At 37.7% G+C, this 24,859-nt stretch overlaps 1 protein-coding gene across 4 annotated transcripts in view; it reads left to right on the forward strand.

Annotated features, from left to right (window-relative positions):
- The first annotated feature begins 462 nt into the window (after positions 1 to 462).
- Positions 463 to 24,859, forward strand: part of Postn (periostin) — a 30,815-nt gene continuing 6,418 nt past the window's right edge. For 2 of the 4 annotated variants that reach the window (XM_028763474.1, XM_028763476.1), the window contains exons 1-18: positions 505 to 659; positions 2,060 to 2,158; positions 5,427 to 5,491; positions 7,010 to 7,167; positions 9,015 to 9,179; positions 10,064 to 10,210; positions 10,696 to 10,837; positions 12,072 to 12,284; positions 12,845 to 12,979; positions 13,779 to 13,927; positions 15,144 to 15,280; positions 16,342 to 16,472; positions 16,865 to 16,995; positions 17,086 to 17,188; positions 17,292 to 17,359; positions 17,690 to 17,735; positions 23,621 to 23,710; positions 24,733 to 24,822. In XM_028763474.1, coding sequence (XP_028619307.1) covers positions 535 to 659; positions 2,060 to 2,158; positions 5,427 to 5,491; positions 7,010 to 7,167; positions 9,015 to 9,179; positions 10,064 to 10,210; positions 10,696 to 10,837; positions 12,072 to 12,284; positions 12,845 to 12,979; positions 13,779 to 13,927; positions 15,144 to 15,280; positions 16,342 to 16,472; positions 16,865 to 16,995; positions 17,086 to 17,188; positions 17,292 to 17,359; positions 17,690 to 17,735; positions 23,621 to 23,710; positions 24,733 to 24,822 — 2,194 coding nt within the window. In that variant the 5' untranslated portion in view covers positions 505 to 534. Of the gene's footprint in view, positions 660 to 2,059; positions 2,159 to 5,426; positions 5,492 to 7,009; positions 7,168 to 9,014; positions 9,180 to 10,063; positions 10,211 to 10,695; positions 10,838 to 12,071; positions 12,285 to 12,844; positions 12,980 to 13,778; positions 13,928 to 15,143; positions 15,281 to 16,341; positions 16,473 to 16,864; positions 16,996 to 17,085; positions 17,189 to 17,291; positions 17,360 to 17,689; positions 17,736 to 20,599; positions 20,681 to 23,620; positions 23,711 to 24,732; positions 24,823 to 24,859 lie in introns of all 4 variants that reach the window. The other 2 variants (XM_028763473.1, XM_028763475.1) reach the window with 2 other exon arrangements.

Consider the following 24,859-nt stretch of genomic DNA (forward strand, 5'->3'; position numbering starts at 1 on the left):
GACATGGCCCAAGTTTCATAGGACTTCAAGGGACATGTGCCTTTCCCACATTAGCTGTGGAAATCATACTTTATATGCATTGTAATTCTATCCAGGATTTGTGTTAAATCTCCTTTGTGATTTCTCTTCTGGTGAAAAAATAATCGCCAGTGCTCTGTTGTGGAGTGATTTCTAAGTGTGATAAGATCAAACCAGGAAAGTAACTGAGCTCAGAGACTGAGGGTGGCTGAGACAGATGGCAGAGAGGCCCCTAAACTCAGATACAACTATCTTCACAAAGTAAGCCTATAGAAGCAAAAAATGGGCTCACTATGATTGAAAACAAATAGGAGACAGAGTTCAGACTGCTCAGAACCCAGGAGACTTCCATGGACAGCCCAGGGCTGCTGGTGCTTCTGCAAAGCAGCTGCAAGTTTCAGGTTGGCCCAGCGCCCCCTCCCACAGCCGTGCTCCCTCCCACAGCCCAGAGCTATATAAATTCAGCTCTCCAGAGCACAGGCCAGATCTCTTCCTGGACAGAGCTCAGGGCTGAAGATGGTTCCTCTCCTGCCCTTATCTGCTCTGCTGCTGCTGTTCCTGTGTGATGTTAACCCTGCAAACGCCAACAGTTACTATGACAAGGTCCTGGCTCACAGCCGCATCAGGGGTCGGGATCAGGGGTAAGTCCCTGGCTTGTTTTATCTTTCTTTTTTGTCCCACTTAACTTGTTCTAGATATATGCATGAAATTCCTTATAAATGCACCCCAGAGTATCTGTTGTTGCTTTACTTATTCCAAGGTAATAGGAAAAGAAACAATAATGAGTCTTCTGTAAATATACATATACAGATGTGGATAGATATACAGTTACTATGGCACATATGCATATATATGCACACGCACACATATATGTATGCCTTAAACTCGTAATATTTGCTATCAACATAGCAAGCATTAATTGATGTGGATTATCAATTTTAATGTAATTAACAAAATACAGTTGGGTAATCCTTAGTAATTCAGTTTACTTGGCTTTTTCTTTCCATTACTGCAGAATATGGTTTTAAAAATCAGAGTGTCTTCTCTTTGATGGTATCATGTCAAAGGCTTTGAGATGTCTCACAGGATATCAGTTCAAATTTCCTTTGTTTTGTGTATGAAAATTAAACTCTGGGCTGAATATTTGCTTCTGTAAATTCCTTGAAGTTTTTTTTTATCTTCTAGGATAAATGTAGGATTTAAAAAAGTTATTAGAAACATCTTAGTAACTCAAGCAAACATCTGCACTCTATACAAGGGACTCTTGGCATTCCTCCCTAAGCCTTTGGGGGAATTTCATTTTCTGAGTTCTCAGAGCAGTCTTCTTAGCAGTGGAGTAGAATTTCCATCCCTTTAAGAGAAAGCACGCTTAAAATTGCAATAGTGAAGGATACTTTTACTTGTTCTCTTTAAATAAACAAACTTCCTTTGTGTAAAGACACTGTTCAAAAGCTACTTTTAAGAGCAATCTACTTCTGTAAGCACTGGCTCACACAGCGGTGTGAGTAAGACCTCTGTCCTTTGCCATCAATCTCCCCCTGTTCAGAAAAATCCTAAATCTGTCCATCCTCCAAATAAATGCATGCTTAGTTTTAAAACAGTGGGTTTTTTCACTATTAACAGTAGTTTGAACATAAAATTCAAACTCTGAAAAGTCTAATTCTGTTTAAATATCTCTGCCAGGTTAACTTTTTGAAATACTGGTATTAATCTCAAGTATACAGTGGTCTTCCCTTCCTTCCCCTTCCTCCTCCCTTCCCCTTTCCCTCCTCCTCACCCCTCCCCTCCCTACATCCTCTCCTCCCTCCTATACACCCCTCCCTTTTTTCCTCTTCTCTCTCCTCGTCCTATCTCCCTTAGACTTCTGCGTTTTTCAGCAACTCAGTAAAACTAGGGCAGGAGTTAGCTTTGTACAAAGTTAAAATCCCATCTTAGAATGTCAGGACTTCATCCAAACATTTCTTTCAGCCACCTGACCTGTAATTGTGAAGATGAAGGCGCCATAGCGATTAACTCTTTTTCCTTCCCCTTCTATCTCCAGCCCAAATGTCTGTGCCCTCCAGCAGATTCTGGGCACCAAAAAGAAATACTTCAGCTCCTGTAAGAACTGGTATCAAGGTGCTATCTGCGGAAAGAAAACGTGAGTATTTCACCCTTTTCATTATTGACAGTTTGAAGATCCTACAGGATGGTACTCGCCTCTTCTTGGGCACATGCCCCAGTCTGAAGACATCGTCCAAACTCATGTGGTTTTAAAGAGAGGCTCATGCACAGGCAGAGAAGTTCCCTCTCAACACCACTGTTGCAAGGGTAGATTTCTCTCTAAGTCCATAAGCTGGAGAGGCCAAAGCAGTCCCTGCGACAGTGTGGTATGTCCTGAATCCATGTGAAAATGTGGTCTCTACTCATTGTGCACTCTTTGTTGTTTTGTACTCTTCTATCTTAAGACAGTCTGTTACACTCTGTGTTTCATTCGCTCTTCTCATATCTATGTACACACACACACACAGGATCAAGAAGAACAAATTATTCTGAAATGTCAAATTATAAAGGCCCAAATCGATATTTCTCCAGTCATTTAGACATTATGATAAGGATTCCATTTCACCCCTGAGTTTTCACTGAAGCATAAAGTTAGAAAGAAGTTGCACTTTCCATGGGCTGCCCAATCCCCCAGGGAACCATTACAGTGGCACCAACACCCATCTCTTGGTCGAATATCCCTGTAGCTAAAAGGATGATTCTTCTATGGCTCTACTGTATATTTCAATGATCAAGTTAAAGCTGAAAAACATTATTGTCTATGTAGTAAACATGTTGTTGATTTATTTCACTATGACTATTGGTAGGAAAAATAAAAACTCTGTATCTATAAAGGTTAAGAATCACTTATCCAATTCATCGTTTTACAGTGAGGGAGCTGTCTCAAAGGTAGGGTAGCTCAGTAAAACAGAAAGGGTTTCCATGTCATTCCAATGATGAAAATAATGGAAGGGGCCATTGCTACCATCAACCTGAACTGTATTCTCTATGATGTAGTCTTGAGGACTGAAAGATCTGAATATCTACTTAATATACTATGGTGAGTTTCAGGTACCTGCCAAAGAAACTAAGGCAAGAAGACTGCCCCAACCTCTAGGATACATTGAGCTCCAAAGTAAGACACCATAAAAAAATAAAAATAATAAACAAATAAATAAACAAATGCATAGGTAGGTAGATAGATAGATAGATAGATAGATAGATAGATAGATAGATAGATGACAGAGAGAGAGAGGGAGGGAGGGAGGGAGAGAGAGAGAGAGAGAGAGAGAGAGAGAGAGAGAGAGAGAGAGAGAGAGAGAGAGATTATTTCTATCCTTGTGTTATTGGGACAAATACTCAAAACTATTTAACCTTGAGAAGTCATTGACCTTCCCATGTTGAATGTTTAAGGAAAGTGTTTTTCATGTTCTTTCTGGAAGTTAAGGACATCTTATTTTCACAACGTAATTATATTAGAGATGCCAAAATCAAGTCTCTAGTTTTCCATTAAGCAAACATTGTGCTTGTAGCCAGGCTTTTTACCAAGACTTTAACTATGTCTCCTTAGCAAAATTTCCTTCAGTAGCTTCCATTTCAAGACCATGTTTACATCTCTTCACTAAGACAAATACAAGTGCTAATCTCAACTAAGCAAAGAAACTAATGGTATGGACAGGGAGAAAGCCTAGCTGGCCCTCCACTCCCTTCTGCCCAAGTCACCAGTGTCTTCTGTGTCATGCAGTTTTTCAAGTTGACTTCTGGTTAAACAGCGACATTGGGAATTTACTAAAAAGAAACAGACCAGGTCTCAAGAAAGTATTAGCGTCCCTAGGCTTAAGGTTTAAGGTACCGTTTACAAGAACGTAGAATCCCATCCAAAAAGCATTTCGAAGGCTCCCTGTTGGTGCAAGTGACATTTTCAGTTGGCTTTCTATGACATTTTTGTTACTACTCAGTTAGTGAGGACAAATTCCCCATCCTCCAAGCTGTGCTGAGAAATTATTATGCCTTATTCCTGCTTTATTTGACTTCCTGGCCATATAGGAAAATGGGTTTGTGTGTAGCATACATGCTTTCTGAGAACAAAACCAAAACATTTTTGTTGTATTTGAAACATTCCCTCAGATAAACACATTGTCCACTTATCAGTTGAGATTGCAGGCCATTGTTCTACAAGCTTAGCCCTTCTGCAGCGTGGCTTTTCTGCTTCAGAGCTGATTATCAGATTGTATTTGTTTTTGGTATAGACATTTGTCTCATAATGACAGTGTCCTGCTTTCATTCCATTGACCTCTTGCTATAGACATGTCTCATTTTTGTTGTTTACGGCATGCATAAATCAAATTCACAAGAGCATTCAATTAATTTCTACATAGTCTACTTACTTTTGTGGAGACTTATAGAAGTACAATTGTCACAAGGGGACAAATAAAGATTTGGATCAGGGTCATATGCAGTTCCCTTGTTTCAGGTTCAGACAACTCCTGAAATGACAAAGTTAAAATACAATAAGAAAATTTAAATTTGTATAGCACAGTTAAATTATTATTATTAATTTATAAATTAATAAATAATAAATACTGATATGTTTTAAAGTAACTCTGTGTCTTAGTTATAAATGCAGCTTACATTTCTCCAAATGCACAAAGTCCCGGGTTCGATGCCCAACACCACATAAAACCCTTATGATGGTTTCAGCCTAGAAAATCAGAAGTTCAGGTCATTCTCAACTTCATAGGGAGTTTAAGCCAGCCTGGTTTCATAAGATACTAGCTCATGGAGAAAAATGAAATGGTAAGACTAAAGAGGATAAAAATGAATAAATTTGATCAAAGCATATCATGTATATGTATGAAAACACCAAAGAAATCTTTTATCTTGTATAATTCATACTAACAATTTTACATGAGATAGGGTTTCATACATTAGAGTAGGTTAATGTATTTTTATTGTTTCAAGGTAGCATATACTACTGAGCATTTTGCTGATACTTACAGCTAACACAGTTATCCTAAAAACATTCTTTCAGTATTCACAACTACTTGTATTTTGATATTATCACTGCTCTTCCCACATTACACTGTTGGAAGACTGAATTCTGCTATATCAAGAATGTCGTTTAAGGACATCTGTCTAGTGCACAGAGAAAATGCACAATAAATTCCTTCCTTCAGTATTGAGATCCAGGACTTTTCCTCCACTGCCTCGAGGATGCAGAGAAAAATCAAACTTGCATAAATATCTGGTATCCAAAGGGCAGAAACAAAAGCTGGTTTCTACAATCTTAGCATATTGTTGGAATAATTAATATTCTGTTCATCTTGTGTGAAAGTGCATTGTTTGCAATTCTCTCTTTTAATATTGAAATCTCCCCCTCTGTGCAGCACTGTGCTATATGAATGTTGTCCTGGTTATATGAAAATGGAAGGGATGAAAGGCTGTCCGGCAGGTAAAATCTACATTTCTGGATTATACATGGGAGCTTTTCCTCTGTGAGGAACGAGTTCAGCACACCAACAGTGTGCGCATGCAACACGCGGGTGTGTGCATGTGCATGAGTGTACGGGTGTGTGTATGTGCATGCTTGGGGCAATCATAAGTCCACGCAAATTCTCCATGTTTTTGTGTTTAACACATGCTTACCATAATAGGGAAATATTAGACCGCTCTTCTCATGCTCTGGAAGCTGGCAGTACTAGACACTGATGTGCAGCCTAATTGGAATTAGCTCAGATCCTCTTCTGGGAGCTCGTATAGAAGCATGGCATCCACTTACAAAGGCAACATCTCTAGCTGACCAGCTCTGAGTTTTTAGTGGCCCTCAATTTGAAATGTGGTTGCCCATAAGTGTGCCAATAAAACAAGTTGCTTTTCATTTCCTCTGGGTATACAATGCCAATCATCACCCTTCCCCAGACTCCTGTTCCTCAACAGAAGGATCTCCTCTTGAGCACAGGTTCTCCAGGCCTCAAATTGCACATAACTCCAAAGCACTTACTTTGGACAGCAACACACAGACAGTTCTTAGCATAATACCATGTTCCAGAGTGAGGGGCTAAGCTGGTGTCCTTAATGCACACAGGTCTGGGCAGCTGAGAGACTCTCGAGTACCTCACTTGCTGAGACCCAGTGCTTGGTTAATGCTGTTGGTGATGAGGTCATGTTATGTTAGAGGCTTTCCCCCATGGAAACTGGTGTGCTCAGTTTGTTCTAGGATGTGTTTTATTCAATCTAGACATGGACTTTGCCATGAAACCTTGTTAAATTTAACCTTATTGGTGTTATTTTGTAGACTTTATGATTTAGTTTAATACTTGTCTCAGGGGATTCACTAGTCATTTACTTTATGACAATGTCCAAATGACACGAATTTTTAAATCAACAGTGTCAGAAAAACAGGCAGCTTGCAGAATGCTAGATCTGGCTTCTCAGGTTGGCATCAGTTTGGTTCCAGGAGAACCTTCTAAAAGTAGTACATATGTTTTCCTTAAATCAAAATGAAGAGAACCATGTCCATATATTGCTTTAGGGACCTAGAACCATAACAACTATAGGTATAAACATAGCCTGATGCTCGGAGAGTCGACCCAGCATTGTGGCACACACGTTATCCTTGCCAGTCTCGATGAAGGCAAGAAACACCTTGTCTTTTGGTAAAATAATCAGTTATATTTTCTAAAAATTCTGACTGAACTACTAGTGATGTGGGAGGATTTCCTAAATGTTACTTCGTTTGATATTTTAAAACTCACTTTCTTAATGCCAAGAATATAAGAAATACTGGTATGAGTGGTATTTTATTATATAATGCTCAAAATGCAAATGTTGTGTAAAGTGGGTGATTCTGGGATTTTATTGCTTAAATTGAGCGGTCCAATACATTGGGGGACAGGTAAAGTTTGAATGATTGCGAAAGCATATTCTGGAAATCAGCTTCTCAGCATTTGTTCGTTTCTGACTCCTTCAGTGATGCCCATTGACCATGTTTATGGCACACTGGGCATTGTGGGAGCCACTACCACTCAGCACTACTCTGACGTCTCCAAGCTGAGGGAAGAGATTGAAGGAAAGGGGTCATACACGTACTTCGCTCCGAGTAACGAGGCTTGGGACAACCTGGATACGGTAATTCAGCCTTTTCATTCTCTGCGACATCTACTGTGTGACCCTGCCATTTTCACTTTAATTGATCAGCTTGTATATAAATCCAAGAACATTTAATATTTCTCTATTGTACACTTGAAAATATTTTTAAATGGATCATTGAGTCAGTTGGCATGTATTCACCCTGTCATAGTGACTCCTCAGGAAACAATCTCTTTAATGGGAAGATGAATGAGCTGAAAGAATATTTATTGTTACTACTATTATTATTAGTAGTAGTAGTATATTTTATTCCTCTCATCTTACTTTCTTTATTGGAAGAAAACACATGCCATTTCAGAAAACATATCTATTAGAAAGGTAAGTTAAAATGCCTAGCTATATTTAAAAATCTATTAGGAGCTATATTACATAGCTGTATTTTATTATAGTTTATAAACAACGTAGCTACAGTTGCATTGACTGAGAAGCTATAATAAATAGTTTATACTTATTAATAATACATCCACGACTGCATGCCACATAGACTGCTGTTTCAAGACTGTTGGAATAGTCAATGTCTATGGATATTTAGACCAAGTGTTATAAACACTATTTGATTTTATGAACAGACTAATTCATGAAAGTCTCACTCATAAAGTATTCCTTAATTCAGACTTTTATATAACTAATAGAGAAAAGCAGTTCTACATTCTGCTCGTGTGGAGATGAACTCACAGTTTCTAGGGAGTCTCAATGCTGCCTCTCAGGCACACTGTCCTGTAGCTTTGCTGTGTTACCACTTAATCATGGACTCTTGTCTTTCCTGAACCTCAGCCTCTCCAGGTTCCTTCAGATCATACCTGGGTATTCTTCCCTTAGTGGTAAAAGTCAGATATTTCCTCCTGGAACTGCCGCCTGCTCTTTGCTCTTGACAACTTCGGCTCTCGCCTTAGTGTGTGAGGCTATGAAATCCTTAGGAAGCCCAGTGATTCTAACCTTCACATTAATATTACTTCTTCAACATATGATATGGTTGCATGAATGAAGGATACTGGAAATGTAAGGCATTTCTTATATCTTTATATAAATGCTTTCCTTCAACTCTTTCCCTCATAATAGGCAGAATCCATATCCATATTCAGACTTAAACACGTAAGTGACCCTGGCTCCCTCATCCCAGGTTTTAAAAATTAGCTAGTCAGCCTACTATAGGATTCATCTGTGGAAAGCCTCCTTGTGCTATCATTTCTGAATAATTTTACCCCTGACTGACTTTCTAAAAGCCACACCCTATCACGGAGTTTCAGCTCCGCACACTCTTCAGTTTACTTGCTGGTTTAACTTTGTTTTCACAGCATTGTACCTTTCAGAACACATTTCAAACATTACTGAGAAACAGAAAAATACACAGTAAAGGAACGGATATGAGTCGCTCGCCCAACAGCCACTCTGTGTTAGCATCCAGAGTGACATCATACTATCCCCACCCATTTATCTTATCTGCTCCCTCACAAGGACCTCCGAACCACTCTAGTAAAAATAGCTGCATCCCTCATTGGATCTCTTAAAGCATCCTGTCCTTCCATCCTCTTCCTCTCTGAACTTTATCTACTGGGACATAACAAGTACTATGAAGTTCTTCTTGTTTGTCTTTGTATACACTGTAGCACCAAGTACAGCAAGATGTGAAGTACAGCCTTTTGAAGGTACAGGGTGACCAATGCATACACGCACACACACACACACACACACACGTGCACACACACCACACACACAGAGGAAAATAGATCATTTTTAAAGGGTGGGAGAGAGAACAAATGAACAGGGCATGTGAGAGAACTTCAATAGCAAACCACAGCAAATGAACTTTTATTTAATTCTTCCAGGACATTCGCAGAGGACTGGAGAACAATGTCAATGTTGAGTTACTGAATGCTTTACACAGCCACATGGTTAATAAGAGAATGTTAACCAAGGACCTGAAACACGGCATGGTTATTCCTTCAATGTACAACAATCTGGGGCTTTTTATTAACCATTATCCCAATGGGGTAAGTTTAATTTATTGAAGACTTATTTATTTATTTATTTATTTATTTATTTATTTATTTATTCATTTATAAAATTTATGTTTCCAAGTCATGTCTTTCTTAATTTTATCTGTTCCCTTGATAGGATGTTTACAGAAAGGATAAAATGTTTGTCAGCATGATGTCAATGCTTGTACTATGATTAAGAATTAAAAAAAATACTGGCCATATAAAATTTCAATCCAACTGATTCTCTTAAAGACTGCCTGATTGGCAGTTACAGGCATTGTGTATTGAACAGTGAAATGTACAATCACTGTTTGGATAGTATGCTCGTTGAGATTCTTGAGTCTTTGTATTAGCTAGACTATGGCAAGTTGCCAATAGGGCCTTAGGTTTGTTTATTTTTTTAACATTAAATTTTTCAGAGATGGAAAAAAAGTTCCAGAGAGGAGGCAGTACTATTTACTGCTCAGTAGACCTTATGACAGTGTTGCAGTGGTGATTTTTATTCCTCTCTCAGAATTCATTTCAGAGCTAATTTGAATTCTTTACACAATACTCTGCTCTATATCAGAAATAGTCTGTAACTGTTTATATTAAAGAATAAAAGTAAAAATAAATAACCTAAATGAAGGAAATTATTTGCCTTGGATCTCCAGAAATGCTTTTGATTGACTGGGGTTCTAAATAGTTCTGCTTTCTCCTTGGCAATATTCAAGTCTTAATCCATAGCATCAGCACTCAGCATGAAGGCTTCTTACATTATACCTACTAGATCCCCAGCATAGGCTCTCAGCATGTAATGCCTTAAATCATACCTACTAGTACAGATGAGAAGATGGTAATCGCCTTACTGTCCTAGCAGTCAATGACTAGATGTGACTTCTTTCAAATCATTGCAGGTTGTTACTGTGAACTGTGCTCGGGTCATCCATGGGAACCAGATTGCCACAAATGGTGTTGTCCATGTCATTGACCGTGTCCTGACACAAATTGGTACCTCCATCCAAGACTTCCTTGAAGCTGAAGATGACCTTTCATCATTCAGAGTAAGAATCCTGAGTCACTGAAACCCTTCCTTCCCCTAGCAAGATTTGTAGGCTGCTAAAAAATGCTATTCAACGAATCAGGCAAACTGCACCAATGTATTCGATGAAATGGTCATTGCCATTTCACGAAGGAAAGACCATCCCATATATAGTAAAAAAGCATGTTTGGACACGATTGATAAAGAAAGGCTTTGTGTGACTACACTATGATTGGAATCTTTAGAACATATTGATTCAGTGACTATGCATGTTGTTGGATTTTGCTACAATTCGATAAACACTGGCAAACTTTCCATTCTAGCCAATGGTTTGAGGAAAATTTGGAAAAACTTAATTAGTTGAGCCAAAAAGTATTATTTTAGCCATCTAACATAGCAGATGTTTCTGCTGAAGCTGTGAACACCCTCCCGACACACTAGGCCAAGTGTGTAGCAAGTTTCCTTAGGATTTGCCACACCATCCTCTGAAAGTCCTTTGTGTTTCAGGCGGCTGCCATCACTTCTGACCTTTTGGAGTCGCTTGGAAGAGACGGTCACTTCACACTCTTTGCTCCCACCAATGAGGCTTTTGAGAAACTCCCACGAGGAGTCCTAGAAAGGATCATGGGAGACAAGGTGGCTTCTGAAGGTAAGAAAATGTCGTCTTCTCCCAGAATTCTCCCAGAGACCTAGATGGAGGCAATTGACAAAGGCCAGTCATTGCCAATGAGGGGAGCTGTAACAGGCAAGACCAGAAGCATTCAATGTGAGGTGCTCTAGAAAATATCATGAAAAGGATTGGAAGAATAGGCGAGCATCACTGTTAATAAAAACAGCTGTGAGGTTGCGGCCATTTGTGTTGTTTCCAAGCAAATGAGTTACAGATGCTATGAAGGGTTGATAGAAGCCAGAGGGGTGTCTCAGCAGTTAAGAGTGATGGCTGCTCCTGCTGAGGACCTGCAGTCAATTCCCAGCACCCCACAGGATTCCAGGGAATAGGATTCACTCTTCTAGCTTTCGTAGGCACCAGGCATGCATATGGTGCATGAACATACATTCAGACAAATGCCCACACTACTAAAACGAAATAAATAAATAAATCTCTTTAAAAATCAAGAAGAAAACATTAACCAAGTGTGGGCGAGTAATTTTAGGAGTGATTTTAATATGGAATGCATATTACACAATACTTCCAACTCTAAATTTATGCTGAGCTGAGAAAGTCACATGATTCTTTTAGCCACTACGTATAGATACGTTAGTTTAAATGTACTTGGATCCTTTCCAGCCTCCCTTTCAACACTCAAAATAGTCTTTGTCTTGTGCTAACTAATTTTATATACTCAATCTCCAAATTAAGCTGACAAACATTGAAGAGGTAAGTCTTGATATAACATCAAGGATCAGATAGATCCCCCAGAATTTTTTCATGAAACTGTCCACATTTTCTAAGAGTTGTCTGGGGAAAATGGTTTGCCTTGCCCTCAGGTTCTAGAACTAAATTACCAATCATGAATAGTCTTTTGGAAGTGGTTAATGCAACCTTCTGTTTGAGTATTTTATAACAGTCATGACTAACAGGTAATTTCATAAACTGTCTAAAGATTTTTTCTTTTTCTCTTTTTGTTCTTTTTTTTTCTCTTGGTATTGAAAAATATAATTTGGAGAGTTAATATTCTCTTTCCTTTCTTGCTTCCAAGCTAAGCTCTTTCTGTTGAAGCATTGATTTAAAACACTCACTTTCCTAGAACATGTATATTAAGGTTTTAATATCTCAATCTGTGTCATAGTTCCTTGGTGAATTTAGTTCTACCATGAAATGCATAATTTAAGTGATTTCCCTTGACTTGAAGTTTAATTTTTCTGCCCATTTCTCTCCCCAGCTCTCCTGAAGTACCACATCCTAAATACCCTCCAGTGCTCTGAGGCTATCACAGGAGGAGCTGTTTTTGAGACCATGGAAGGAAACACTATTGAGATAGGGTGTGAAGGGGACAGCATTTCCATTAATGGAATCAAAATGGTGAACAAGAAAGACATTGTGACTAAGAATGGCGTCATCCACCTGATTGATGAAGTCCTCATCCCTGACTCTGGTGAGCAGAGCCCCACCACCATTTTCCTTACCAGTTCAGATACATGGAGAGCAAGTCCATGAACAGCTAATGCGTAACCCCCAAAAAGCACAAACATCAAACTGTCTGTGTGCTCACTGAGGGCTGACTCCGAAGCCTGTGTAGTCATGCACAGCCCATGCAGGACCTTGGCCCAGCATCTAGTATTCATAAAGGATTTTCACAATGCTACTGTGTTACTAGGCAACAGAAATATACATACTGATTGTAAATGTTCAACAACAACAACAAAAAGGGTTTGTCACTCGAAGTATAGATCAGGCTGAAACTTGAATAATGTTCAAGAAAATTACCCTAGGACAACAGAGAAAGAAATTTCTTCTAAAATGGTTTGTACTGATCAAAACCCTCATGTGGAAACTAGAACCTTCATACTACAGAAGGGTGGGATGTTTTACTGGATTGACACTTAAGTAAATAGCTTACAAAAGTAGAAAAAAGCCAGGTACTGATTTATGAACCCTGGGATAGAGATCATAACAATGAGGACATTGTTGAGATGGAAGTTGTTTATTTTACAGCCAAACAAGTTATTGAGCTGGCCGGAAAACAGCAAACCACTTTCACAGATCTGGTAGCCCAGTTAGGCTTGGCATCTTCTCTGAAGCCAGATGGAGAATACACCTTGTTAGCACCTGTGAACAATGCGTTCTCTGGTACGTGCTGGGTTCCATTCCCAACTCCTTCTTCCTTTCTTCCCCATGATTATTCTCAATAAGAAATAATAGATATTTTAGAAAATATTGATTAGATTTGGCAATCTAGAAGGTACCGGTGTCAAGTTATAAGTGTAGAAAGTCAAGAGACAGTTCCTTTGAATCACGACGTGAAGTATGTTTGTGTCATCTAGTTATTTGTACTCACTTACAATATTTAGAATATATGCTGAGATCTGGTTCTAAAAACTTATTTCACAGGGAGATGATGAAGAAACATTTAGTGAGCAAAAAATAATTTTTAATGTTTTTAAATACTAAATTGTAACATATAAAATTATTAATTAAGGAAATTAGACATTCTAGAAATACAGTATTTCCCTTAGAATAATAGTGAGCATATGTTCTGGCACTACGCCACATCACAAATGACTTGCCAACAGTCACTCATGTGACTAATGGACACCTAATTGTCAGAAAAAAAATTGGTCCACTATAAAGGTTTAGATTTTGCCAATGATCATCATGAAAGTAAATGGCCCCTATGTAGATGAAGTTATTGTTATTGCCCCTATGTAGATGAAGTTATTGTTTGCCCAATAAGACCTTAATGGACATATCTTGGGGTGATAGGTCAGGTTGTATTGGCAGATGGCCTTGCTAGCCTTGGGCATTTAACTGACTCTTTTATGATGTGAGTGAGCAAGTGCATTTGAACAGCATTAGAGACATCCAGGCTTTTTCTCCTGCCATGTTGTCCATAGGCGATAATGTTCCTCCCTAATGAATTTATTCACAGATGACACTCTGAGCATGGACCAGCGCCTTCTTAAACTAATTCTGCAAAATCACATATTGAAAGTAAAAGTCGGCCTTAGTGACCTCTACAATGGACAGATCCTGGAGACCATTGGAGGCAAACAACTCCGTGTCTTCGTGTATCGGACGGTAGGTGAATCAGACCCAAATCTAACATCCATCTATACCGGCCTGAATGTTACGTAGTATACACTGGTCAAACAATTGTCACTACAAATGTTCCTCACACACAGGCAAATGTGATTGTAAAATTAATTGTTCATATGGTCAGAGATGAAGACAGTTTGATGGAAGGAACTTAAGAGAAAATACCAATGGGCTGTGAATCACAGATAACTAGCATTTGTTCCAATTCACAAGTAACTATGTTTTGAAATACTCATGTAAATCCCAGAAGATTGCCCATAATATAAGCATTTGCCTTTTAGAATAAATACATTGTACTTTACAGGACATATTTTATGTTGTGTCAAACATACATTGTTTTTTTCCTTTGGTATCCACCCCCTCCCATTCAGCAATGGAATTTCTTTTGAGTGATTTTTGAGGTAAATTTGTAAAGGCCCATACAAATTTCTGGATCCTATGAAATGAATCTAAAGTATTATTTCCTACAGGAAATTTCCTAGAAACATTAACAGTCTTCATAGGGAGGGAAGCATTACCTACAAATGGAAGTGGCATGTGTGGATTCTTTACTAAGGCTTGACGATGGCAAGGCACACATTTCAAATAATTCAGAAAGTTAGCTTCACTTTCAATTATATATGCACATATGTACATATATTAAATTATACATGTATATATTAAATAACACATGTACACACATTGAATTATACATATGAATACAGTAATGTATACATGTACTTCATTATGTATTATATTATGCATCTGAATTCATTAAATTATACATGTGTGCATATTAAATAAAGCATATGCATACATCAATTTTTTAAAAGTAGAATTCAATTAAGGATTAGACATATAACTGATTAGTCTTACAGCCAAGAAAATTTAGTCAATGTGAATATTACATGACTCACTGAATTCTGGAATATTTATAGCTAATATTAACATAAAGAGTAGCTAAACATGGAACAGGATGATGGGGTAGGGGAAGAAACAGAATTAGAATTCTATGCACGGTCTGCAGTCTGCTGACAGAATGCACAACGTGTTGGGCTGGTGGCAGGACCAGATGAGAAATGCACAGTCAAGTGTATAAGACATTACAAACAAGAGAGAAACTGCCTTCTCCAGCCTTGTCACTCTAGAGACCTCCTGGAAGGGCTACCTCCCATCAAACACACAAAAGGGCATCATGGGTCTTTCCTCCCACTGCCAGGCTATCTGCATAGAAAACTCCTGCATGGTGAGAGGAAGCAAACAGGGAAGGAATGGCGCCATTCACATATTCCGAGAGATCATCCAGCCAGCAGAGAAATCCCTGCATGACAAGCTGCGGCAAGACAAGCGCTTTAGGTAAGTCTACCACCTGTACCTGCACAAAAGAAGTATCACTGTCACTATCCCAAGAAGCATCCACAATTGCTAACTCCAGTGATACACCCACAACATGAGCCTGACACCCAGGACCCCTACAGTGTACATCATGGAAGAGTGGAGGAAAGACTGTAAGAGGTGGACCCGGATGCTGGCTGTGAAACGATGTCTTCTATATATGACAGGGAACACACCCATAATAACAATGTTGTCCCTAAATAAGACCTTCACAGTGGCAACAACACCAGTTGACACATCAGGATGAATGATGAAAAAAGTTCACAAGACAACATTCCTAGATTTGGAACTATGGGCAATTAATGGCTGGTGAGAGAGGAAGAATTAGTCTCCTCCAGTGAGGAGCTCTCTATCAGGATAACCCCATGCCAGCCCTAAACACATACACATATCAGAGTAAATGGACTCATTGTGTGTGTGTGTGTGTGTGTGTGTCACATTAATTAAAGAACAGGAGGTCATGAATTTGAAGAGTGGGGATGGAAACACAGGAGGAGTGAGAGGGGAGATGGGGGGGTTAAAAATAATGTAAATACAGCACTCATTAATGTAATTCTAAATAAATATTTAAAAAATTAAATTGAAAAGAATCACACAAATATTGTTAAATTAACACACGTTTTCAATGCTATTTGGTTTGTTCCCAAGGTATCATAGTATGATTTGGCAAGTGGGAAAAAAAATCTAATAATCTGATTTACTCCTTGAGATTTTTCTTATAATTGTGTACATGGTAATATAAAAAAGACTTTTCAATAAAATATGAAACGAAACAAAGGTTTTGTGTCACACAAAATGTAACTTTGATGCTTTTATAAGAAAAGCAAGGTAGAGAAATTTATAAATTATATATTTCAGTCCTTTCCCCATTATAAATCTTTCTTAACAGAAAAATTGCCCTTACCCAAAATTGTGTCAGGTGGTTTCTCACTGTTTCAGTAATACATGGATTCCACCCTGCTCTGTACATGAATCAAAATCTAACTCTTATGTCAAACTAAACACGCATTATCTGTGCTTAGCATCTTCCTCAGCCTTCTTGAAGCTGCAGATTTGAAAGATCTCCTGACACAGCCCGGAGACTGGACCTTGTTTGCACCAACCAATGATGCCTTCAAGGGGATGACTAGCGAAGAAAGGGAGCTTCTGATTGGTGAGTGCCAGTGAATGACAGATTCTGATTGGTGAGGGGCAGTGAATGACAAAGTGGTTTCCTCAACTGGCATAGGTTTGCTTTATCCTACTTGGGATGTGAGGAGAGCCATTCATTAATATTTATTCAAAAACAGCTTATTGTCATACTAATTTATTGAAAACACACAATTCTATAGTATAAAAGGGAACTGTCATAATTTCAAGACTAATTGGCATAGTTTGAACTGATAGACTAATGTTTTGATAAAGCATTAACATTGGTGAGAAAATGTTGACCTTGTGAAAAAACAGAAGAGAAAAAGAGACGGTGTAATGTTTTATTCCTTAGATCTTGTATCAAAATGTCAGAGAAGCAACGTATTATTAAACCAATATCTGTCTTTTCTGCAGGCGATAAAAATGCTCTCCAAAACATCATTCTTTATCATCTGACCCCAGGGGTTTATATTGGAAAGGGATTTGAACCCGGAGTCACTAATATCCTGAAGACCACACAGGGAAGCAAAATCTATCTGAAAGGAGTAAGTTGCTAGAAAGAATTTATAAAGTACTTATGATCATTAAATGGTCTGCATACGGTTTCTCCTTACCATCACCCCTTATGTTGAAAGGTAAATGAGACACTTCTGGTGAATGAGTTGAAGTCCAAAGAATCTGACATCATGACCACAAACGGTGTTATTCACGTCGTGGACAAACTCCTCTATCCAGCAGGTCTGTAAAGGTTAAACATATGGATGGACTAAGACTGCTCAAAATGGTTTTTTTTTCAATCACACATTTTCTTACCATTTTCACTGAATATTTATCTCCATAGACATCCCAGTTGGAAATGATCAGCTCTTGGAATTACTGAACAAACTGATAAAATACATCCAAATCAAGGTACAGAATGCTATCAGATTTTATTTCTAATTTATCAAGAAGATATTGTAGGGTTAATATAAAAGACTAGAAATTAATATAGTGTATTCCTAGTATAGCATTGGTATGAAGTAGAAAATAGGAAAAATATAGGATATTATATATACTTAACAGTGGGTTAAGTATTCTATTATCTTAAAACTCTTAGTAATAGACCTGATAGTTTTTATGGCACCTGATCTCACTGCGTTTCTATTGAGTCACCTTAACTATTTTTATTTTACTTAGAATTACAGTTGTTCTTGATACACAATACATTTTGCATTATTAAACATAAACATTTCTTTTCAGTTTGTCCGTGGCAGCACCTTCAAAGAAATCCCCATGACTGTCTATAGTAAGTATACGAACAGTTTTGGTTACAAATAAAAATGATATGCAAATAACTTCTCTTTGCGTATAGGAAGTCTGCTGATAATCTGGTATTTAGAATTCCAAATTCCCTGAAACTCATTGTCCTTCAAACAGGGACTGAGATCTGGGAGAAGCCTTATAGGCTTAGCCACACCTTCCAAGTCCACTGAACCTCTTCTCACTTCTCTTCTCATTGGAAACAAGAGCGACACATTATCAGAGAGTAAAAACATGCGTTAGAGTGAGGGGAAGTCAATTAAAAGGGCATAAACAAAAGGGCAGGAGACTAGAAGATATCCCAGAGCTATCTGGAGATGTTAATGAGTGGACACAAAGACAGAAGCACAGCAGAGCCTGTCATTCATCCTGCCTTGGGCCTGAACTGTACATAGGAAGATGTGCAGAAGAATCCTAATTCTCTTTTTCCATTAATTAATTAATTTATTTACTTTACATCCCCATTGCAGCCTATCACGTCCCAGTCCCCACCTCACATGGCCCTTCCCTCCCCCTCCTCCTTCACCTCTGAGAACCTGGGAGGTCCCTCCTGGGGAATCAACCCACCCTGGGACTTCAAGTCACTGCAGGACTAGGTACATCCCCTCCTAATTCTTATGAGATGCTGGTTCAAATATTATCACATCCAAAACTGGGCAGAGAAACCCCAAATCTGCTAAGCAATTGTTTTAAGCCCCTATGCTACCAGATTATCAAGATCAAAGTTCAACTACTTAACCATGGCAAAGAACATTTCTCTCTCATCATAAATGCTGCTGTCATTCATCAAATAGCTTCCTCCTAATGGTCTCTTGTTCCTACCTCCCACCCCACCCCACTTCCTTTACTGTAGCTTTTAAAGCTGAAGTTCTTTTCATTTTGTTTTGGCTCTGCCACAAAACAGTCAAATATGCTAAAATATTACATTACTCCCCTTTATTCTAACTAGAAAATCATTCTGCTCAATGCTATGAACATCCAGATACTTAATTATGAGCATTTTCCTTCAAATTAATGGACATGAAAAGGAGAAAAGCCAATGTATGGAGCAAAACAAAATGTCTGCTTCTCTACGTGATATAACCTCTTCAATCCCCGTGCCAGGCCCCCAGAGCTGTCTCAGGGATTCCACTGGAATCATGATGATTTAACATTTTTCTAAATTCCAGCCATGGAAAAGTATATCTTATAATCAATAAAGGAGTCCTCATGACCTCCATTCATCAGATACATATGACACTATCCTTCTCCCTCTTCCCATAAATCTTTATGAAAATATTATTTATCATTCTCCTTTTTTCCACATCAGTTCTACTATTGGCTGTACATGGCAAGTTTGTTTATAATAAACCAAAATACTATTATAGTATTACATAAATTATGTTAGCAAAATTATGCAAATCTAGTAATTTGCCAGCCCACTCAGAGACCTTAAGGAACTCTGGGGTTTGTATCCCTGTACTGGCTGTTTCAAATAGAGGTACAGGCCAAATAAAGAAAAGATTCCATTTTCAGAATCACTTGTTAATTTGTCTCTAATATTTCTTCTGTTTTGATGGTGCCTATTTTTCTTGTCCCCCACAAATTACCACACATTTTTAATTTTTATTGGGAGCACACTTTGTTATAAGTTGTCAAATACAAAATATTTTACATAGAGGACAAAGGTCAGGAAATCTTTAGAGCTGTTCAAATTACTTAAGCCTTCACAAAAGCAAAACTGCCAATCAAGACCCTAGAGTTCAAATTCCGTAGCATGTAAAACCTTAAAAGTGATTATTCTACTTGAACAATATCAACAGGTCTGTGTTGCTCCAGGGGCAGAGTCCTCTGTTGCAGAACCACTGTGGGATTAAGAATTGAAAATGCAGATTTGACTCACTTTAGAGCTTTATAATCTGAGTTTTCAAGAGATGCTCCATGGTTAAAAGGTAGTCCCCATAAAGGCATAGCCTACACCCATTCAAAAGGTTGACACAGCTCAGCATGTAAGAGCAGGGGCAGAGACTGGCAGAAAGCCACAGTGTGCTATACTGACTCTTTGTCACATGTGTGACTAAAGTTTACACCTTTTCTACTGGAATCATCATTTAAGGCTTCTACTTAGGTGTGAAGAGGCCTAAGTAGATCTGGTGACCTAGCTCTTAAACAATTAAAAAAATAAGATAAAAACAAACAACAGAACAAAACAAACAACAACAACAAAATACATCTGCCCAGCATAAACCCATGATAACCTCACTTGGGAGGTGGTATACACTCATCATAAAACTTGGAAAACTACCTTAAAATTATCATAACAAGGCTGAAAATTAAATGTTGACCACCTCACATCTATTGCAAAAAGCTCATGACTTCCTGGCTGAAATTTACCCTCATCTCGAATTGTGAATTCATTTCCATATTCTCTTTTCTGTACCAAATGCATGGGAGTATTCCATGGGTCTTTTCTTCCCATATCCTTCTTTTAATTGAGAAAGAAGCTGACAAAGCAATTTAAGATATTACAAACTGCATGAAATTAATCATGTTTATTTGTCTTCTGTTGCTATGCAGCCAGTGTTCTCAAGAAGCACAAAGGGAAGTCAGAGCGTTAGCGATGCAGTTGAGAGTGGTAGATTTCTAAATGGGATGCAGCATTTAGTTAGTATTTCTTCCCCTCTGGAACATAGCCAAGTCACTGGCCTACAGGATTCAGCATCTGGACACGAGAAGACATTAATTTCCTGTGACTGCCTGACCCTAGCACCATAGCTGATAAATTAACAGCCTATAGAGACCAAAAGGGACAACTTCATCCCAGTTGTTTCTAGTTAAACTTCCTTCATGCTCCACTTTCTGTGTTTTCAGCAACTAAAATTATAACCAAAGTCGTGGAACCAAAAATTAAAGTCGTTCAAGGCAGTCTGCAGCCTTTTATCAAAACGGAAGGTAAAACCAACATTCTCCATGGTTCCTTACATTCTGGAAAAATGTATCATGTAATCAACTCATCTCTCTGAATGTACCTACATTCTTTTTGAAACTAATATGCTAAATGTTTCTTTACAAAAGGCATGCTTGTGCAACTGCAGATTGTGGAGTGCAATATATTTTTTTAGCAAAGGAGATGGTGCATCCCTAATATTTTCAGTACATTTGCTTGTATTTATTTTAATCTCATTGAAGTTGTTTCAACACTGGTACCCAGATAATCACTTAAAAATTAATAATGAATGTTTTTACTGTAGATTCCTTTAGAAAACATATTCCTTCTGTAACTTTATTTCCACTTCCTCAACACCATCACACATTCTCTTTATACCACTGAAAGAACATTGTTTAAAACTACACAGGCATCCTTTCCAGTGAGCATTCTAAAGGGTATAGAAAGTATATATTAATGAAAGCTTTAAAAATTACAATTAACGAATACTTTAAAACTTAGATAAAAAAGAAACTGGAAAACGGTGTTGTTTATTAGGTCAAACTCTGGATCCTACATTTCATCTCTTAACATACTTTATATACCTCTCATACTTGAAATGTGAAATATTTTCTTTCCGGACTTACTATGTTAACTGATGTCAAACTCTTGGATATCACCATGACTCCATGCATTGTTATTATCTCTAAGATCAAACTTTAGCAACAACGTCCACGTTCATGCTTGTCGCAGTGATAATTTGCCACAGGAAACACATCTGTTGTAATCTTTCTTCTGTGAAAAAGATGCAGTCTTTCTTTCCTTTTCCTGTCTATATTTTTTAATCTACATTATGTCCCAATTGCAGCACAGGCTTTCAAAAGAGGAACAGATTATGCTTCATTGAATCTGCGGGGCACTGTTATTCTAATTATCCTTGGATTTGGATTTCTTTGTGTTTGTTTTTCGTTCTGTGGCATGAGATGCCAACTCAAAATACACATGTCTCTTCTCTTTAGGCAACTTTAACTTAAACTCATTGAAAATATAAGGCTGATTCTCTGCCCGACTAGCTATGGATATCATTTATCCTTGAGTTTCCAGTTGAGTTATCCTTTAAAATTTATGCTTAGCTTTTTTTAAAAAAAGAATTTCAATCATTCCATTGCTTTTTATTTATTGATGAATAAAAAATTGGTGTTTTAAGTAGAAATTAAATTTAAAGTGTTTTTTGCTGGCAATATATATTTGATTATGTCAGTGAAAATTGATCAACAAATTTTAGACATAAATATTGGATGTTTTTAAAATCATAGTCAATAAAATTTGCTGTAACCGACATACACCTTCCAAAACTAAAGTCATCTACAAGTGCCATGTCCCCATCTTCAAAGACTTTTCTCCTTCCACGCTTCTTCATTTAACTCATGTCCTCTCAGTCTGTCAACAGAAGTCTATGTGTCACTCTTCAGTTGGGCACATTCTTGAGCATCAGTCTACCTGGGGTTCTTCCTCATAATGATCTAGAGGGAGCTGGGGCCATCTCATTTGTAAATATTCTTCAGTGTAGGAAAAGAAAGCAACACCTCTGTGTTGTAGCATGTCAAAAGAGAGAAATACACATCCACAGATTATACTCATGATTCTCATTCCACTTTTAGAGTTTGAACTTTGTGAATGTACTGATAATTTTGGGGGGTTCTTATTAAATGTCTCAGAGTCCCAGATGTAATTTTACAAATCTTTTTTTTGTCAAAAATACACTAAATCAAAATTCAGATTTAAAAGCAAGTCAGCTAAAATTCAACAAATTAAATGTATATTTCATGTATATGTATATGAAATGGTTAGTAAAATTTATTCTTTTGTAATATTTGATGGTGGTTCCAGAATTTCAACTTGGCTTTTCTAAAGAAAAAAACCGCCTTAGTCACAGTGATAACTCATTTCCTTGTCTTGAGTCATTGGGTATGCCTACTTCCTTTTGAGAGTTATCACATGTTAAAAACTATTCATATCTTTAGGTTAACCATCCCTATTGGAATCACATAGAAAATACATCCTAAAATACTTAAGGGTTTGAAGAACAGTTCTTTGTCTTACATTATTTATCATTTATTACCTAGTTCTGGGTAATAGTGTATTTTGATGATTTCTCAACAAACAAATCAATCCTCTCAAGATGATCAATTATAACTCCATTCAGCTATTGAAAAGTACAAGTTAAATGTACTGAACTGAATAATACTCACTCCTCCATAAAACATTCCTGATCAACTAATGTAGCAGGAAGCTTCCTAACATTCAACCTCATTTTCTCTGGGAACAAAATCACTTCGCAAGTCAAATGCAACCTCCTGTGCATTTGAAAGGTTGTATAACTGTTAGTGAGCTGATGCTGATATTTACATCCTTCTAGTCCAGGTAAGTAGGCAAGTCAGTTTTCCTCTAAGGCCTAAAATGTAGCACCTTCAAGGTAAGTATATTAGATTTCTTTATGTCCAGTGTTATGCTCATTGATGAGAATATAAGATCATGATGATTAAAAGCATTAAATAAAAATATGTTGGCAAAGATTGCCAGGTGATGTCCTCTGACAAAGTGTGATTTGACCAGTGTCACTTGAAGTGTCTCCAATCTGTAAATGTTGATTCCCAGAGAAAGCCACAACAACTGCTCTTTGTAATCATACCTTATCGCCACTAATGAGGGATGACGGTGTGGACAGCTTGTTTGTTCATCACTGTAAATGCTAAAGCAGGGGGTGGGGAAGCTGCAGCATAACTGAATCCTTTGTCTTCCCAAATATTGTCTAACCTGAAAACAGCAGGAAATGTTTAAAACTGGTTTCATAAAACCAGAAACACTGAAGTCTGATAACAAGAAATGTGGAATAAATTTCTTGTTTTGGAAATTTTAAGGGGTTGCTTCAATACACTAATCTGTCTCCCTAAATAATGTCTCAGGACCTGCAATGACAAAGATCCAAATCGAAGGTGACCCTGACTTCAGACTGATTAAAGAAGGTGAAACAGTAACAGAAGTGATCCATGGAGGTACATTATACCTTGTGCCCTTTCTCATGCCGGGAAATGTTTTTAAAATAGTGTTGATTTAGAATTATTAAACAGCGAATTTTATCTTGATTTTAATTTTACACAAGTTGAGAGATTTTGTTTACTAAGTGTGAGTTCTTCCTAGCTATATCAAGAATATAGTGTAGCTTGTTTTTAAGTGTATTCAATAATAAAGGATTAAGCTCCTGGACTACTTCTTATGGATATGCAAAAATGGCAGTCATGAAGTATAATGATCACAATGATGTCAACACACAAAGACATATTGTTCTCAGAAGAGGAGGTGATGGTTTTTGTGTAAGACTCTGGTAATACGGCCAGTGAGATGGGTCAGTAGGAAAAGATACCTTCTTCCAACCCTGTATTAGATCCCTGGGTCCCAAATGGTGAAAGGATTAAGTTGTCTTTTGACCTCCACAGGTACACCATAGCTTACATACAAACACACACACACACAATACACACTCATACACACACATACATACACATGCACATATTCACATATGTATACACACATATACATACATACATACATATACATACATACGTACATACATATACATACACACACATATGAACACATATGCACATACTCATATATACACATACACACACAAACATGCATATACTCACACACATGCACATGCATACACACATATGCATACATACACCTACACACACACACACACACACACACACACACACACCTCTAAGTAAAATAAAATTGCAATAGACCTTTTAGAGACTGTACTAACAAACCAGCACTGAAGGTTCCCTTTCCATTGACAACTCAGCTTCCAAGTTAACCCTCCTGCTCACCTGAGACACAAGAGATACTCAGAATGGCTGGAATTTATTCATAGTCTGTTCCAACAATGGTTAGAACTGTCTCTTAAACAAAAGTGTTATAAGAAACACATCCTTGATTAAAATCTCCAGCTCTGGAGTTATAGACACTGTGAGAGGGTAAATCACATGTGGCATTCTTTCTCTTCTTTCAGAGCCAGTCATTAAAAAGTACACCAAAATCATAGATGGGGTTCCTGTTGAAATAACTGAAAAACAGACCCGGGAAGAACGAATCATTACAGGTAATTTTTAATTCCATATATGAGCTGTACTCAGACT

Source organism: Grammomys surdaster, unplaced genomic scaffold (assembly GCF_004785775.1).
Source record: "Grammomys surdaster isolate TR1022 unplaced genomic scaffold, NIH_TR_1.0 139, whole genome shotgun sequence".
Taxonomy (NCBI): domain Eukaryota; kingdom Metazoa; phylum Chordata; class Mammalia; order Rodentia; family Muridae; genus Grammomys; species Grammomys surdaster.